The 17,639-nt window shown below is 34.9% G+C and overlaps 1 protein-coding gene across 2 annotated transcripts in view; it reads right to left on the bottom strand.

Moving 5' to 3' along the window:
* Positions 1-2,666: 2,666 nt before the first annotated feature.
* Positions 2,667-17,639, bottom strand: part of C7H12orf50 (chromosome 7 C12orf50 homolog) — a 36,993-nt gene continuing 22,020 nt past the window's right edge. Inside the window, exons 6-12 of one of the 2 annotated variants that reach the window (XM_003927858.4) lie at positions 16,978-17,088; positions 11,631-11,738; positions 10,193-10,309; positions 8,657-8,758; positions 8,205-8,408; positions 6,255-6,347; positions 2,667-3,523 (exon numbers count right to left, since the gene is read on the bottom strand). In XM_003927858.4, the coding sequence (XP_003927907.1) occupies positions 3,498-3,523; positions 6,255-6,347; positions 8,205-8,408; positions 8,657-8,758; positions 10,193-10,309; positions 11,631-11,738; positions 16,978-17,088 (761 nt within the window). In that variant the 3' untranslated portion in view covers positions 2,667-3,497. The remainder of the gene's footprint in view (positions 3,524-6,254; positions 6,348-8,204; positions 8,409-8,656; positions 8,759-10,192; positions 10,310-11,630; positions 11,739-16,977; positions 17,089-17,639) is intronic. The other variant, XM_039472179.2, reaches the window with a different exon arrangement.

The following is a 17,639-nucleotide window of genomic DNA, read 5'->3' as shown; positions in this document are numbered from 1 at the left end:
TGGAATACAGGGAATATGTCTGGGAATGGATACTAAAGGTGTGGAATAGTGGTGGAAAGAAAATAAAATTGGATCAGACCAAATTTATTGACATAGACCCATTGTGCAAAGATTCCACATTTAATGTGGTGGCTTGGAGAGTTAGAAGGAGCTCTAATTGGCTTGGCACAGTGGCTCACACCTGTAATCCGAGCAGTCTGGGAGGACAAGGTGAGTGGACTTCTTGAGCCCAGAAGTTCAAGACCAGCCTGTGCAACAGGTTTAAAACTTGTCTCTACAGAAAATATACAAATTAGCCAGGTGTAGTGGCACATGTCTGTGGTCCCAGCTACTCAGCAGGTGGAGGTGGGAGGATCACTTGAGTCCAGAAGGTCAAGGCCGCAATGAGCCATGATCATGGCACTGCACTCCAGACTAAGTGACAGAACAAGATGCTGTCTCAAATTTACACCAAAAAAGAAGAAAGAAAGAAAAGAAAGAAGAAAGAAAGAAAGAAGAGAAAGAACAAGAAATAAAGAAGAAAGAAAGGAAGAAAGAGAAAGAAAGAAGAAGAAGAAAAAGAAAGAAAGAAAGAGAGAGAAAGAGGAAAGAGCTCTATTTGGTTTATTGTCTTCAACACGGGCCAAAAACATGGCCAAGAGTGAATTAGCTAGAAATGCCAGATCTGCCCTTGCTTACTGTAGATGAAAGGATTTAAAGCATAGGGAGACTGGAATGTTAAAAGCGAATTTGTCTAAGACCTTCTCTAAACTATGTCCCCCTCAAAACTCATATGTTGAAGTTCTAATCGTTGCTACCTAAGAATGTAAACTTATTTGGAGACAGGGTCTTTAAAGAGATAAGATCAAATGAAGTCATTAGGATGGCCTCTAATACAATAAAACTGTTATCTTTATGTAAAGGGGAAATTTGAACATGGGGACATATATAGAGGGCAATCATGTGAAGAGACACAGGGAAAAGACAGGAATCTACAAGCCAAGGAGAGAGACTTGGAACAAATCCTTCCCTTACAGCCCTCAGAAAAGGTCAACCCTGCTGACACTTTGATTTCAGACTTCTAGCCTACAGAGCTATGAGACAAAAAAATTTCTGTTGCTGAAGACATTCAATTTGTTGTACTTTTTTACAGCAGTCCTAGCAAATTAATATACTAAGCATTTAATACATGCTACTTTTATTATCATTTTTATCAATGCTGCATGTTGAAGAGTAGAGTCATGGAACTCCAGTGAAAGATATCAAAAGCTTTTAGATGTGACACAAAAGTAATTACGCACCCACTGGCATTGTGAAACTTAAGTTTACATGTACTATTTGCATGTTCAGGAATCAGCAAGCATAGGTTTCTGCTAGCTTACTAATGTTTTTGTTGTTCACTTATTTTGTTGTCTCTTATATTTTCTTATTTGGGGTTTGCTACCTTCTTCCTCCCTGGTTTGTAGTTTACCACCATTTAAACCAATTGCCTTTTTCCTAAATCATACATATAGAAACAGAGTTGGCTAATGCTGTCATATATGTGGTCCTTTAGACAAAACTTATCACAATAAAAATTTCCATTTATTCGGGAACAACATTTGTACAATCACATTCAGGCCTTCCTTCAGATTTTATTCTTCATTGATTCTTCAGCACTTAATATATAATAAACGTACACTGAGAATCTGTATTTCAGGAAGCTCTTTTGAATTTTCTTCCTAGAATCTTTCCCTCTCCATAACTAGTTGAAGTTTTAGAAGGACATAGACCTGTTTATTAAATGGAATTATGTCTCCCATTAGCTTCAATTTAGACAGCCTGTCAGCTCAGCTATTTTCTTACATCCCTCTCAACTCTATCTCACCAAGATATTTTGCTGGCATGATTTTCATTTTATTTATTGTTTGTTTGTTTGTTTTGTTTTGTTTTTGAGGCAGGGTCTCACTCTGTCACCCAGGCTGGAGTGCAGTGGTACAATCTTAGGTCACTGCAACTTCTGCCTCCCAGACTCAAGTGATCCTCCCATTCCAGCCTCCCGAGTAGCTAGGACCACAGGGTGCACCAACAACCCCAGCTAATTTTTGTATTTTTGGTAGAGACAGTGTTTCACCATATTGCCAAAGCTGGTCTCAAACTCCTGAGCCCAAGCAATCCACCTGCCTTGGCCTCCCAAAGTGCTATGATTACAGGCATGACCCACTGCACTCAACCCACAGTTTTTATTTATATTTTCTCCTTTGTTAAAAAATAAATTATATCCCCATGTGCTTGAAAGTGTGTACACAGAGCACCATTAGAAGACAAAAACTAGGGCTTTTTACTTCACATCATAAAAAGATGTTTTAAAATAAAATATTTCTAAGAACCTCGATTCCTTCCCCCCAAAAAATATTGAAAAAAATATCAATAACCACAAAATCCATGCAAAGGTAAGTATGAGATATCCTAAAATCTTAGTGATTTTCTAAGCTTTAATAAACTCAGAAGTATAAATGCTACAAACTTAAAAAACATCATTTTAAATGCTAATTACTTACGTTGCTTTCAAACGTGTTTTTAAGTTTAAAGAATAAATTTCTATGTTTTTGTTTCAGTCACTGCAGGTGGTTAATTTTGATGAAAATTTTAAAAATTAAATTAAGAAGTACTATTCAAAACACAATTCTAAAAAGGCCAAAAAGAAATCAAAATTCATTTCCAAATAATGTCTCTCTTCATTTGTAAATATTTATGCTTCTGGAGTTACTAACGCCTTAAAATATCACCAAGATATTTTGGACACCATGCTATTTATTCACTTTTTTTCTTAAATACATCCTTTTCTCCAATATAACCATATGATTTTTATTTTCATGGTAGGAAAATGTTTATTTTTGGTTTGAATCTAGCACACCTCAGCAGATTCTGTAGCTGCCAATTAAAACACATTGTTTAACAACTGTCCTGAAAAATAAACCAATCTTTGTCTCTTTCTATCACACATTAAAGTGTATTTCTATTGGAATTCCTCTAATATATTCATCACCAAACTGTAATGCTGGGACTTCATTCAATTTATTTATACTTTACGTGTTATCATTGCTGAGGGCCCAGCTTAAAATCCAGGTAAAGAAATAAAAAGTGAGTTTCTTCCATAAGGAATATTGCAAAATAGAAATCAAAGGCACAATTTTACTTCTCAATCTCTGCAATCTAGTTTGGTTTACAATTAAGGAGTGATTTTAATTGTCAAACTTTTAAATTTTATTAAAATGTTTGTAGTAATGCATGGAATGAATTCCAGATCTACATAAATACACTGGCAGCTGTTTGTAATTTGCATTTTTATCAGTTTTGAAAGAGCACAATGTACTTCCTGCATCTTATTTTCAGAATTTGCATTTTTATCATCTTTGGCTATCCAGTAAACAGCATAGAGTACTTGAGTATCTCATTCTTTGAATTTTCATTTTTGATTGTAAATCAGATGATGTCTGGCACTTTTTTCTCATTTTTCTCTTCTCTCAACCTCCAGGTTACTTGCTCCCATTTCTTCTTGGCTCTAATAATAAAATATACAAAATATTTCAATTATTTTCTTGTTTAGTGCACTGACATTTTTGTTCCTCTTTTGCTAATTAAATCTAAAGGAAAAGCAAAAGCTAATCATATTGTTTTAATTTATAAAATTTTAAGATGCCATTCAAATAGCCCACTTCTTTTCGATGCTTACTGTGTTTTGTATTTGGATGGAGGAGTGGAAAAGGATGAAAGTGACACGATATATAAGGCTGTGCTATGGGACATGCAGAATGAGCAGAAGGAAGGCTCCATCATATGAAGACAAGCACCTCCACTCACACCAGCAATATCCCTATTACAAAGAACATGTGGCCTCAAGGGAGGCTCGCTGATGAGAATGGCATCTCTAGTCGCCCTCAGCTTCTGCCCCTAATTCCCACAGACACGTGCATTTTCCTCTATTATTGCATTATCCCCGCAGTATCCAACAACATTTTTCCAAAAGGCTTCTCCTGTTCATTTACACTTCTATGGCCCTGGCTGCCAGTCCCTTAGAGGAACAGACTCATGGCAGCTTGTGTTTTCTGCCTCCTTTCCTCCAGCAGTCCATCTGTCCCCTGGGAAAGGTTGAAATTGCTGCTCTGTGACCTAGCAAGAACATGTGCAGGAAGAAACCCAAGGTAATCTCTCTCTTCCTATTCTGGTGATGACAGCAATTGGGAAGGATAACCATTTTGAGGTTATGCATTTCCTAATCAAAAGAAAATAAGAAAACAAATGATTTCATTATAAAATCTATTTAATTTCTTAAGTCCTCATTCTTCCTTTGCATGTAAATTCAGTCCAATTCACTGATTTATTAGGCACTTCACTTTTAAATTTCAGTCACATTCAGATTTAAAATTCTTTTTCAGGGTTTTCTCTGTACTCCACCTCCCTGCTACTGATCCTAATTTCTGGAAGTGGAACAGGAGAGAATGGTGCGGTTGTGAGAGAGCTAGTAAGAGAATATAATTTCAACAGTCTTGACATGGGTGGGCGCTGTGCTGAGCTCTTATTTTTCTTTAATGGTGGCCTAGGTAGCCAGTCTAAGGTTTCTTGAAATTTAATGTGTATCCTAATCACCTGGGAATGTTGTTAAAACACAAATTCTAATTCATCAGATCTGAGATGGAGAGTCTACATTTCTAAAATGCTTCCAGGTGATGTCATTGCAGCTAGTCCTCAGACCATAAAACTTTAATTAACAAAGTTTTGGTCAGTGGACGCTGGCTCAGTTTCTCCTTGACTCTCTGGCAGAAGCAATCTGTTGAGATTACAGCTAAATACCACCCCACCCCAATATGGCTCAACAAGACCCTCTTTCTGGTGCTTATCCTTTTAGTCCCAGCCAGAAGACTTCACTTCCCTCCCACAAACTCTCTCCTACTTGAGCCTCACAGGAATTTGAGGTGCCCTCCCATGCAAACTTGCACTTGAAAATCTCAAGAAGCTGTCTCCAGTCCTCTCATATTAGACATGACTTGCCTTCCCCCTAGCCCAGATAACATTGCAAAATTTTTCCTCAAAGCTTTTCTCCCTAGATTGTATCTGGGAATTGCAATGCAGCCATACCTGGATGCATAGATTCACAGCTAGACATAGATGGTACATGTATTATGTGCTGAAGTGGCCCTTCCTTTCCCAAATATCCTTCTGTAATTCTTGCTTAACTATCTGGAATGGGAGGGGAGAAGGCTACTGAAAGACAAGAGAAGTCATTAAGACAGGGATAAGGAAGGAGCACATCCTTTAATACTCCAAATATCTCCTTGCCCATAAGAGGACCATGGGAGAAAGGCTGTAGAGCTCAACAAGTTTCACTCAGGATATTCATCAACTCCTCACCTCTTTCCCCACCCCCCAGATTCAGTGCAATAACATATGAAAATTCACACAAAGTTAAGGGAAAGTATAATCAATTAAATAGCACTGCAACAGAGTTCTCTTGCACATAGTTTGATTTGGGAAAAATGGGGGATACAAGGAAAACAGTTGTCCCATTATATAAACATGTAACACAGATCCATGCCTTGAGTCACAGTTGTAGTCAGTAGGACTTCCCTAACTGGAACTTTTATTGCAACATTCAGTTGTCTGAGATGTAACTGAAAGCATTTTATCCTGTGTGGATTTCCAAACCTACTGAACCAGCCCAGGACAGTCTGGAAGAAAACGCCAAACTGTTTAGCAAAAGAACAACTTGAGGTCGGGTTACTACAAACCTCTGCCCTGAAGAGGTTCCAAGGATCCCCAGTCTCCCAGAGGACAGGGTTCAACAAGGGGGAGACCACAGTCCCTCAGAACCTACTGGCTGAGAAATTTCATCTTGGATGTCCTGTCAGCCTGTACCTGCCAATATTTGTCTATGGTAGATATAGCAAAGCCTTAATGTCTTGTGTTAAAACACAGTTTAATGTATTTGCTTTGTAGCACAGCAAAAATCCATCTTAACATATTATATAATTGCTGCAATTACTGTTTGTTGCCCAGGAGAGAACTGTATAAAAACCTTTTCTGGTAACACATAAAAATAGGCAAGAGGAAGACAGCAAAACAGTGGAATTAAATTACTAGTAGACAAGATAACTCCTAAACTCCAAGTAATTAAATGTGCATATATATCTCAAAATTTATATTTATCTTCCTGTTTTCTAAAATATTCCTTGCACTTAAAAACTTATTCATTTTCAGAATTGCTTAATACATTAAAACCACTTATAAATAGTTACCTGGATATATCTTTTCGCTTTTTGAATAGGTTTTTGAGAAAGGAATTCGTTTTCGCCAGGCTGAACCATTATATGATGTTGACATATATTTGTCTGAGGGAAAAAAATCCAGGATTAAATATTTTATAACTTTAAAATTATATTCCAAAGGTGTTTTAAAGTTATAAATATCTCAGGGGTGAAGCTATTCTCTAATTTATTTTGCCATTTCAAAGCTAAGTCATCAGGTTAGTTTATTAAGACAATTTAAGTTATAAGTGAACATGGTTAGAGATTATTAATTGGCTGTTCAATGCTTCAAATAAAGGTAAGATACAGGAGAGTATGATATCTAAATGTAATAAAAATTTTCACTGCATTGCTTCATCATAGCTTTATATAAATTCTGCTAATGTTTGTTAGAGCTTTTATTTAAAAACTGTGAAACTATAAGGTACAGCCCAAGTCCTGTGTCCTTCCATGAAATGACTTTCATGGTTGCAGTAAGTGGTATGATGAAGTAGTGAACACACTACCCCAGACAGCCAAAGCATTTATATCCTGAACTGGTCCTTCAATACTTATTTTTCTCTGACATATCTACATTTCTAATACTATCTAACAATGTTATATTTGTGTTTTCAAATATTACTATGCAGTTGTGTTCTCAAACATGATCCACAATACCAATAATTTGCTTTTCTCTTGTGTTGACATTTGCACTAATGGTGCAAAAGCAATACAGAGTATAAACTCTGGCACCTTCACACAAATCTAGACATTGGCAACTGTTCTAGTACTCACTGTATTAGAGCCATCTACTTGCAATTAAAACTTCACAGCCATCCACTTGCAATTAAACAATAATAACAATAACAATAAATAAAATAATAGTAATAAATAAAATTAAAAGCCAGTTTCACCTAAGAATATCCTGATTTACATATACACATTCCTATATAATTCTATTCTAAAGAAAAGAGAAAAATAACTCAAATAATGCAAATGTCTATTTAAATTGTATAAGAAACACCTACTATGTACCCATAAACAAAATGTTTATATACACCTACTATATACCCATTGTGGGTACATAGTAGGTGTATATAAACATTGTGGGTACATAGTAGGTGTATATAAACATTTTGTTTATGGGTAACATTTTGTTTATGGGTACATAGTAGGTATATGTATTTCTTAAATTGTAAAAGAAACTGAGAAAGATACAGTCTTATGCTTCCAAAAGTACAAAATATTCAGAACTCCGCTAATCAGACCATGAACAAGGAAAAATACAAACATGAAATCATATAGAATTGAGCAGCATTTTGTTAAGTTGAAAGAAATGAAACTCAATTTCAAAAGAGCAAAATCCATCTGAGAAACAGGAAGAAAAAGAGATTTGGTTCTCTTCTCCCTGGTAGCCTTGTACTTCCTGACATATACTATGACTTTGCCTATTACATGATGAAATGATTTAGAAGCAATCTATACAAAGTGAGAGGGAGGAGAGGTTGTCAAAAATATGGCAGTTAATCCCCAAACTAACCCTTTCAGAAAATAATCATGAAGGCCTACAGAAATGTCAAGGCACTAGTCTGATGGTGATAATTGAACAATGTAGTTAATGGAAAAAGAAAATGTCAGCCATTTAAAAACAATCCTTCAGAGTGACATGAAGCTGTCCAGGGGGAACAAAGTGCAGTGCTCTGATAAAAGAAGAAAAAAAAAACACTGTAGGGAGGTGCAATGTGAAGTCATCTGCACACAACACGAGTTTTCTTCCACATCTCTTAAATCACGTGCAGGAGTGCACATGGAAGAAATTTTCTCACTAGTTTCTGTGGTGGTGATGGCCAGGAAAAAGAAGAGGGGAGTAGGTAACAGTGAAGATTAGCCAAGCCATCGGAAAATTCCATGGGAATGCAAACCACAGACACGAGTAAACCACATCAAGAAAAGACCTCTCACCTGGACTGAGGTTGGGTTTGGGTTCCTTGTTAACATGGACTTTATTGTAGGACCCCTGTGTGGGCCTGCTACGGGGAGGTGCATTCAACGAGACACTCCTGATGGCATCTCTTTGAACGTGAACATAGGATGCATTCTCAGTATTTCGATTTTTATTATTGCGATGGTAACTCATTTTATTTTGGGGACTTGGGGTCTGTACTGCTGTAAAGAAAGACAGGAGGGAGTGAGCAATAAAACAGCCTGGTTTCACACCCACAAATAACATATTGCACTGTAAGTACTTGACGGCATAATGAAAGCCAAAATAATGAAGTTTAGAGAAGCTGAGCTGACACCTAAAGTAACATCCATGTCACATGACAGTAATTTGTTTTTCAGGTAGAAGATATCTGATATTTACTCTCTTTTAAAATTACAATTTATAAATATCAAATATATGGACACTTTACCTCTCTGCATTCCAGAGCCAGGAAAGTTCTTTGGTTCATCATAAATCCATTTTCTTTTTTTCACACCTTTAAAATGAGGCTTCCTCGGCTGGACAACATTCACTTAGAAAAGATACAAATTTTACATTTTTTTTAAAGAGATGCTTTTATCTTTGAAATTACTGTAGGTGATAATTACATATCTGTGCATTCACATGTCAAGCAAGAGTAAAAAATAAATGTACTACCCTAATCACTTTACTTTTTAGAACAAAAGGTGATTTATTTTTAAGTGCCAAAAAAATCTATCTTGGAAGTAGATTGATGAGATAACCTTTAATAAGTAGCTTTCCTCAAAGAAAAATACTTTTCTCCAAAGGAACGTGTGGATTGTTTTAAAGGAACATAAAATTGCATTCAAAATATAATTATAAATATCATTATACTGCTAATATTAAGTAGTTTTAGAATCCTTATTTTCAACACGAATCTTTTTGTACTTTTTAGCGAAAACTACTACTTTTTAAGAAGTTGGATTAAAGTCAAATACTTTCAGTGAATTTTACCTTATTCTTTTAAGGTCTTAAGTTGGTTGTACAGAGAGTTTGGTCAAGATTAAGTAATCAGAATTTGTAAGTTCTAAAAATATTAAATTTTCACTTTTTATTTGCATATTTTCACATCAAAAATTTTATATATATTCTCAATTTTTCAGGAATTTCTATGGTACGTGTCTCCAGAAAATTTTTAAACAATTTTGTAGAGGGGACATTCTGTCACTTCACTGTGCAGGGCTTCTGAAAAATCACAAGTGACCACTGCACAGAGAAACTGATCACCAAAGATACAGTGTAGATTATACTAGTTTTCTACAGTAGACTAATAAATCTTTCTGTGCCCTAACTCTCAGTTTAAGCTTTAAGCCCCCAATAAAGATCTGATTCACTGTCCCTTCTTCAAACATCATGTCTCTGCCATACTCCCAAGCTGCCAGTCCAATGATTTGGAATCCATATTTTTAACAAGTGCTACTAAACTGGGCTTCTTGGAAACAAATCACAATTATTCCTATCAGTGTCAGGCTGTGATCCAAGAATATTTTAGGAGTTCAATACATAAAATAAGGAAAAAAAGAAAGAAGGGAAGTGATCAGGAAGATTCACAAGCCTTAACTGTATCAAGAGAAGTAGTTCATTGAACTGAATGTCAAGGAGAAGCCAAACTAATAAAAAACAATCCAAAGCATAATAAAAAGCTGTCAATGCATTATTCCACTATGGGTGAAATTTAAAATGGTATGCTAGTGAATCTTCCAAAAAGGTTGTAAATTTTTAATTTAAGACCAAAATTAAACTAGGGGGAAAGCATATAATGCACTAGGACCTACATCACAGTTCATTGTCAGTTAGTAGAGGATATTGTGTCTTTAATTCTTAATTCTAAATAATTTTGAAGCCTTTTTTTTTCTTTTTTAAAATTATGCTTTAAATAACCAATACAAATCCATGGTAAGACAATTATATTTAAGGCCAAAAAGTGATAGAGCTAATGTCTCACTTGAAGAGGGATCCTCTCTGCACTTCATACTGATATTCTCGGTAGCATTTAATACATGCGTTGTAGGTACTAGTCGGGTAGTTAGGGAACGCTTTGGATGAGGACTGTCCTTGTTATCTTTTAAAGCAAATTAAGAAAATAAAATGTCAATATTAGTCTTAAAAAACATCTCAGTTGGTATTTCACTATTCAAACATTACATGATGGGAACAGTTCTTTAAAATAATATATGTGTTTGTTAATTGTGAGGAAAGCATCATTAACATTCCCTAACTGCCACATGGATTTCCAAATGCCATCAGGAACAAAACAAAACTCTGAAACTATAGCCATTATTTTCAATATGTAAATAAAAAATTGTGGCAATATTTTTTATATCTCCATACAAAAGTTTTAAAAGGTTTTAAATTTTTACGTTGAATGGTCCCATATAAGTTGGGGTTCTGAACATATTTTAAATGTAATAACTTTAACTTGTTATATGCTTTGGAGCAGAACTAACTTCTTGTTATTTGCCTTGGAGCAGAACTCCTTAGTAGGGCTTTCCACAATGATAAAAATGTTCTAAATCTGTGCTGTTCAATATGGCAGCCATTAGCCTCCTGTGACTACTGAGTACATGGGATGTGGCTAGTGCCAATGAAAAACTGATTTTTTAAATTTTATTCAACTTTAACTTAAACAGTCACACATAGCTGGCAGCTACTGTATTAGTATAGCTTTAAGAGTTTCTTTGATGGATTGGGCAAAACCTTTCCATCTTTGAGTGAGAAAATGAGAGAAAGATTTACAATTTTCCACAGAAATAATTTGATCACTAGTGCCCTTTCTTATGCTTGAGAATATTTCGTAGCAGAGATAGTAAATAAAATGGGTTTACATTGTGATTGAGAGTATGTGAAGCTCCCTAATTACAGGACAGCTGTATTTTTAGTCTGTGACTGAGGGGCACTCAGCAGAGAGATACCAGATGGTGGATTCTAAGCAGTTAAAGGTAGTGTAAAACTACAGAGGATGTATTTTATCATATGTCTTGATTATTCACAGACTAGTGTTAGCAACAAGTATAAAATACTGATGTCTTTTCGAGATTAAACTCTTTAAAATTTTCAAAATATTTTCCAAGAAAATTCATTTATACTGATATTACATATTAAAGGACTTGGTATTACCAGTTAAGAGAGCCAGTAACTTTAGAACTAGCAGTACTCCTAGAAATTATACAGTTCACAGACTATTTTTCAGATAAGGAAAAATTGTCATGGTCTTACAATTATGGACAGAGCCAGGATTGGAACCTTAGAGCTCTTGATTCCTATTCGGTGTATATGTTGCTGTATTACCATTCCTTTTACACTGGTTTTTATAACAAGCAACCTTACCTTTAACTTGTCTAGCCAAATTGCAAATGAATCAAAATTATATAATAATTCATTACCTTTAGTATTTGAACATTTTGATATGGTGATTTCTTTCTCTTCCATTAAAGCTTCATTTTCATCTACTCCAAGAAACATGATCCTCTGTGGAACATAACAGTCACCTCCTATGACAAAACCTTACTGTCAGTGGCAATGATGGAAGAAAGTGATACAAACTACCTTTCAATACAGGAACATTGTCTACAACACCCCTTTTGTCCACCTTTGTTTGGACACTTCTCAGTGATACCATACCTGTCTCCATACATCTATATGCTTAGATTAATATATGTGTATCAATATATATGTATATGAATACACAGTATGTAAACTTACATATAATTGCAAGAAAATTCATAGAGTCAACAAAATTTTCCTTAATTTATAATAATCTTTAGCCCCACCCTTTAGAGATACTCAAAGTAAATGTAATCTATCTTCCATACAAAATCTTCAGATATCTTAAAGCAGTTTTCATGTTTCCCCAAGGTCTTCTATTTTCCAGGATAAATATTCATAGTTGCTTTAAACATTACAGACAAAATTCCAAATTCCTTTACTGTACAAGTTACCCTTTCTTAGCATAAAATATTTATGTCAAATAACCTTATTTAAAAATGTCACCCAAATGTGAACTAAGTTGTGGAGAAATCAAGGAAACTAGTATAATAATATTTGCCATTCATGGAGTAGTTTTCTAGGTATCAGACCCGCTACTGAGTACTTTAAATCGCATTTAATTATCTTTCCATACTACTTCTAATAATCCAATGTGAGTTTACTGTCTAGTGAAAACTCCTAAATTGTGAAACACTGTGGCCAAAAAACCCACTATATCTTCCCCTCACAAACTCCATCATGTTGGGTTTCCCCGACTCAGAAAAGCCACCATTTAATGTTTTGTAACTAAATGTAAGAATGTATGTTTATTATAGTTTGAGGTTACCCTGTAAGATATGGCTAATTGTTCCAACAAATTAAATTCCAATTAACTGTAAATTTTATAAACATGTCTACATTACCCAGTCATTCAATGCATTTAAACATATCATCATTTATTCTACAAGTATTTACTGAGTACACATAATGTGCCAAGCATTCTACTACAGATATTTATCTATAGCGATTGATTACATACAGTTCCTGGCCTCAAGGGGCTTACACAAAACCAGTGATGAAAATGTTAAAAAAAAAAATTGGTTTCTGCCATGACAAAAATGGCTTTTATCAGAATAACTTTCATCCCAAAACCAATTATGAAATGCCAAAATGCACTGATTGGAAAACAACCCAATGCATGCTAGTGTAATCCCTGAGAGCAATGGAGGCACACATAGTCAATTGTATGTTCACATTCACCCTGGTTTTTTTCCCTGAAGGAGTTACACTCCACACTCACTACAGATTTCTCACTGAAAGCATGTCTAGTTCATCATGTAAGGAAGTAACAAACAAAGTGACACCGAGGAGGTAAAAAAGAGCCAAAAGTCTGGGACTGTCTAATTGGCTTGAACTTGAGGCGGGAAATGAAAAGGGAAGAACAACAAAGAAGTTCCCCTGAAAGAGGCATAAAACTAAAACTCCCTTTAGGTTGTTACCTGACTCCCACATTTTTCATGTACAGAATGGAACCCTAGGAATTAAGCAAAACAGCATCTGGGAGGTTAAAAACTGGTCAGAGATTTCAGCATCTACATACTGCTTGGGAGGTAAAATTTGGCACAGAAGCCTCACCAGAGTAGAGATATCTTGGTGAATACCCCATGTCTCAGTTGATAACCCAGTAAAGCAATGCTGTAGGGGTAAGGGTCATATCCTAGGAATGAGGACTATACCTTCAAAGAAATGAAAAATAATTTATCATCCCTAGTAAAGCCCAAAACCAGTCCTTCACAGAATTAAGGTGGCCAGCTGATAGTCTAGCTTTCTGCCAGAAGAAAAGTTTCTCTCTTAAAAAACATCATTCATACACTATGTAATTTTCATCTATAATGTTCAGTAGCAAATAAAATATTAGAAGGGCATAGTAAGACAGAACAAATGAGCAAAAATCTGAGGAAAATGAGAGCTATCCAAGTGTTATCAAACAAGAAGTTGGAAAAAATAACAGGAACATTATCAAAATAGAGAACTGATAAGAGAATTTAAGTAGAAAATCAATAAAAAGGTCAAACAGAAATTTAGAATTTAAAATATGGATTGAAGAGCAGAGAGGAAGAGAATTAGTGAGCAGGACAGTAGGTTGGCAGAAAGTATCCAGATTTATCTAGAGAAATCAATAAGAAAAAAAATTTAAGGTGGACTAGAGACTTATAAATGCACCAGACAAAAGAGAAAGTCAAAATGGCCAATAAGTTTTTGAAAATGTGCTCAACATTATGAGTCATCAGGGAAATACAAATTAAAACTACAAAGATGTACCACTAGCCACCCACGAGAAAGGCTAAAGCTAAAGGACTGAAAATTCTCATTCTGGGTTAGGATACAGAGCAAGCTTATCTCAAAGAAAAGGAGTACTTATAGCATTTAGAAGACATGTGCAGGAATGTTAACAATAGTCCCAAACTGGAAATATTGTTCATTAAAATCCCAATATCGATACTCATGGCACTTTTGTGTGTTGTTTCTTATTTGTTTACAAACGTATAAAGAGTGGTGAAATTTTTTAGTTGTAGACCCACATATTTCTAGCTGAGGTCTAACAATGGCAATGCTCAGCATTCTCATTTCAGTTCATACAGAGATGACCAGAGAATGGCTGGAGACAGGAGGGGGCAGCACAGCACAGTGCAAGAAGCTCTGACTCTGGGGAGAGGTGGAAGGAATCTGAATCCAAGTTCTGAGGCTTATTGGTGGGGGAACCTCAGGAGAGTCACTTAACACTTCTTAACTTTGTTTTCTCTTTTGTAAAATAAAGAAAACAGAATATACCAGGATGAGTAATTTCTATGATTTAAGATTATAATCTCTGTGAGATGTATGTATATATGTGCGTGTATGTATTTCCCCAAGGTGCAATGGTTCAGTGTTTGCTAATTCAGTGTTCATGTCAGCTTTATAGAACATAGCTACCAGGAATAACAAGAATCAATCGTGTGTGAGTTTGTGTGTGTATCAACTGTGTGTATATGTATATACTATATATAGAGAAGAAATGCCCATGTTTTTATATATACATACATATTTATAGTATACATCTTATATATAGATCTGTGTGTATATATGTGGTATGTATCTATCTGTCTATAGATATTTACAGCAATGTAAAAAGGCTACTGCTACAATCAACAGCATGGATCAGTCTCATAAAAAAGATCATTAAGTAAAAGAATCCAAACTAAGAGCTCAAACTGTATATTTCCAGTTATATAAACATCAAAAAATGCAAAATTAGCCTATAGTAAGAGTGAGCAGAGTAGCGGTTACCATTGGGAGAAGACTACTGACTTGGAGAGAAGGAGCCATCTGGAGTACCATAAATATGGTTATATTGATACATACACACGTAAAATTTTAACGAACTATTCACTCCAGATCTGTGAACTTTATTAAAGTGTATAACACATTAAAATAATATTAAGACAATACCTCAAGTATTTTTCTTGAAATTGAACACTAACTCATTATAATTTCAGTTTTTGATCATCTTCATTTCAAAGATGTCTTATGAATATAGGGGTCTCAATATGTTTAGATATATCTATCATATACATATACCCAGAAGATTCTTTCATCTAGCGACACAGAGAACATTATGATGCCTGGAAAATCAATATGCCTAACTATGCCAGAATCTAGAATGCCAGATGATGGAATTATTATTATTATTATTATTATTATTATTATTATTATTATTATTTTGAGACGGAGTTTTGCTCTTGTTACCCAGGCTGGAGTGCAATGGCGCGATCTTGGCTCACCACAACCTCCGCCTCCTGGGTTCAGGCAATTCTCCTGCCTCAGCCTCCTGAGCAGCTGGGATTACAGGCATGAGCCACCATGCCCAGCTAATTTTTTGTATTTTTAGTAGAGACGGGGTTTCACCATGTTGACCAGGATGGTCTCGATTTCTTGACCTCGTGATCCACCCGCCTCGGCCTCCCAAAGTGCTGGGATTACAGGCTTGAGCCACCGCGCCCGGCGATGGAATTTTTTTTAACATCCTTTTGGTATGGTTGTTCAACCAGTTTATGATAGTAATTTATAACAATATTATAGCAATCAACTGGTTGAACAACCATACCAAAAGAATGGTAGATAGGCTAATGACTGTATAATGACATTCTCACATTTTCTAACACCCAACAAAGTTGGGAATATATTACTAATATATAAAAGTAAAGGAAAGTTTACTTCTATGTGAAATCATTAGTTTATCAATGGTTGAAGATAACGTTTTATTAACCAAAAGGCAATTTGATTTAATAATACTTCAACAAAATGTTCAATTAGAATTGCTCAGGTTAAGTGGATCCCACTTATACAGGTTATATAGACAGTGGGAACTCTGATGGGAGAAACTACCAGGGTTTCTAATTTGCAGCTAAACTTATTGCTTCAAGGCAACCAAACAATGCCAGCTAGACTAAAATGCTTCAGATATAAGAAAGAAGAAAGAATCAAATTACTTTAGCACCAGAAAAAAAAAAAAAAAAAAGCATACACAGAAGAAAATGGCTGACACCAGGACAGCAGTGAGCATCACCAATATGCGTAAGATATACTGGTACTTATTGATACCTGCTCTCAACTCCCTTCCTGACCTTCACACACATTGTTCTCAACAGCCACACCTTTCAATCTCACCACAAACTCTTTATATATTTTTAAAACAAATGTCTGAAATTTTCAGTCAAAGGATTGATTTTCCAACATGTTTATGCTAAAAAGCAGTTCCAAAATATTTAAGGTATAATACACAGTTACAATGTGATGTGTTGGCACACATGATATATATTTGAATACAGCTACTTTAAAACAGACTTATTCAAATGACTTATTAAGTGCCTTTTTCATTTACAGCTCTGTTATAGTATATTACAGCACATACATGACACCTAAATTCATTACACTCTGGAGTCAAGCCTACACACACACACACACACACACACACACACAAGCACACACACATCTGGTTTCTCATTAAAATATGGAAAATGGAATGTCTTACACACTGAACACAAATTCACTCAAGGTATTTGGGAGACATTTTAGTCTCTGAAAGCAACTGATTTTGTGATGTACCTCCAACTCCCTGTGTTAAACATGACATGGTCAAAAAAAGAAAAATTAGTTGTAAAAGATAAAAATCAGACATTTATTATGTGGTGATAGATTCAGTCAATCAGTAATAAATTAACTTACCTCCATTTTCAGAAGCAGCAATGTCAGTCCCTGGTTTTCTATGCAATGATGTTTTTATTTCACCTTGCCTTTCATATTGGCTAAATTTTGTCGGAACTGTAAGACTATCTCCTAGAAATAAGAAGAAGAAAAATAATTTCTCCAGAAATTATTAGATGTTTAAATAAGAAATTTATGGCAGAATTCATGATGAAAGTAAAAAAGCTTTCAAGTTAGTGCAAGTATTGTTTGAACAGTGATCTGATAAACAATAAATTAATAAATATATGACTTTTAAATTCTGTAATTGTCAACAAAGAAGTAAGCAAGTATATTCTCCTATTTGAATTATTTATTCAATGGCAATTAAAAAATGTTAAGCTATCTAACACTATTGTATGTACATAATATATTTAGTTTGATATGTTTCTCATACAATTAATTTTGTAATATTGCTTTTGATTTTTGTCTTGTCACCATGAAAAATCAGATAAAACGTATTAACACTACAAAATGCTAATTACACTGATAATTAAATAATACTCTCGGCTTTCGTTATGCACTTCTAGATAATTTTCTTCTAAAATAAAAGCAGAATAAAAGAGACATGACAACCTAATGCAATGTGTGATTATGGATTGAATCCTAGACCAGGGGAAAAATTAATTTTACTATAAAGGACA

This window comes from Saimiri boliviensis, chromosome 7 (genome assembly GCF_048565385.1).
Source record: "Saimiri boliviensis isolate mSaiBol1 chromosome 7, mSaiBol1.pri, whole genome shotgun sequence".
Lineage (NCBI taxonomy): Eukaryota > Metazoa > Chordata > Mammalia > Primates > Cebidae > Saimiri > Saimiri boliviensis.
This window is presented reverse-complemented; position numbering and strand designations above follow the sequence as displayed.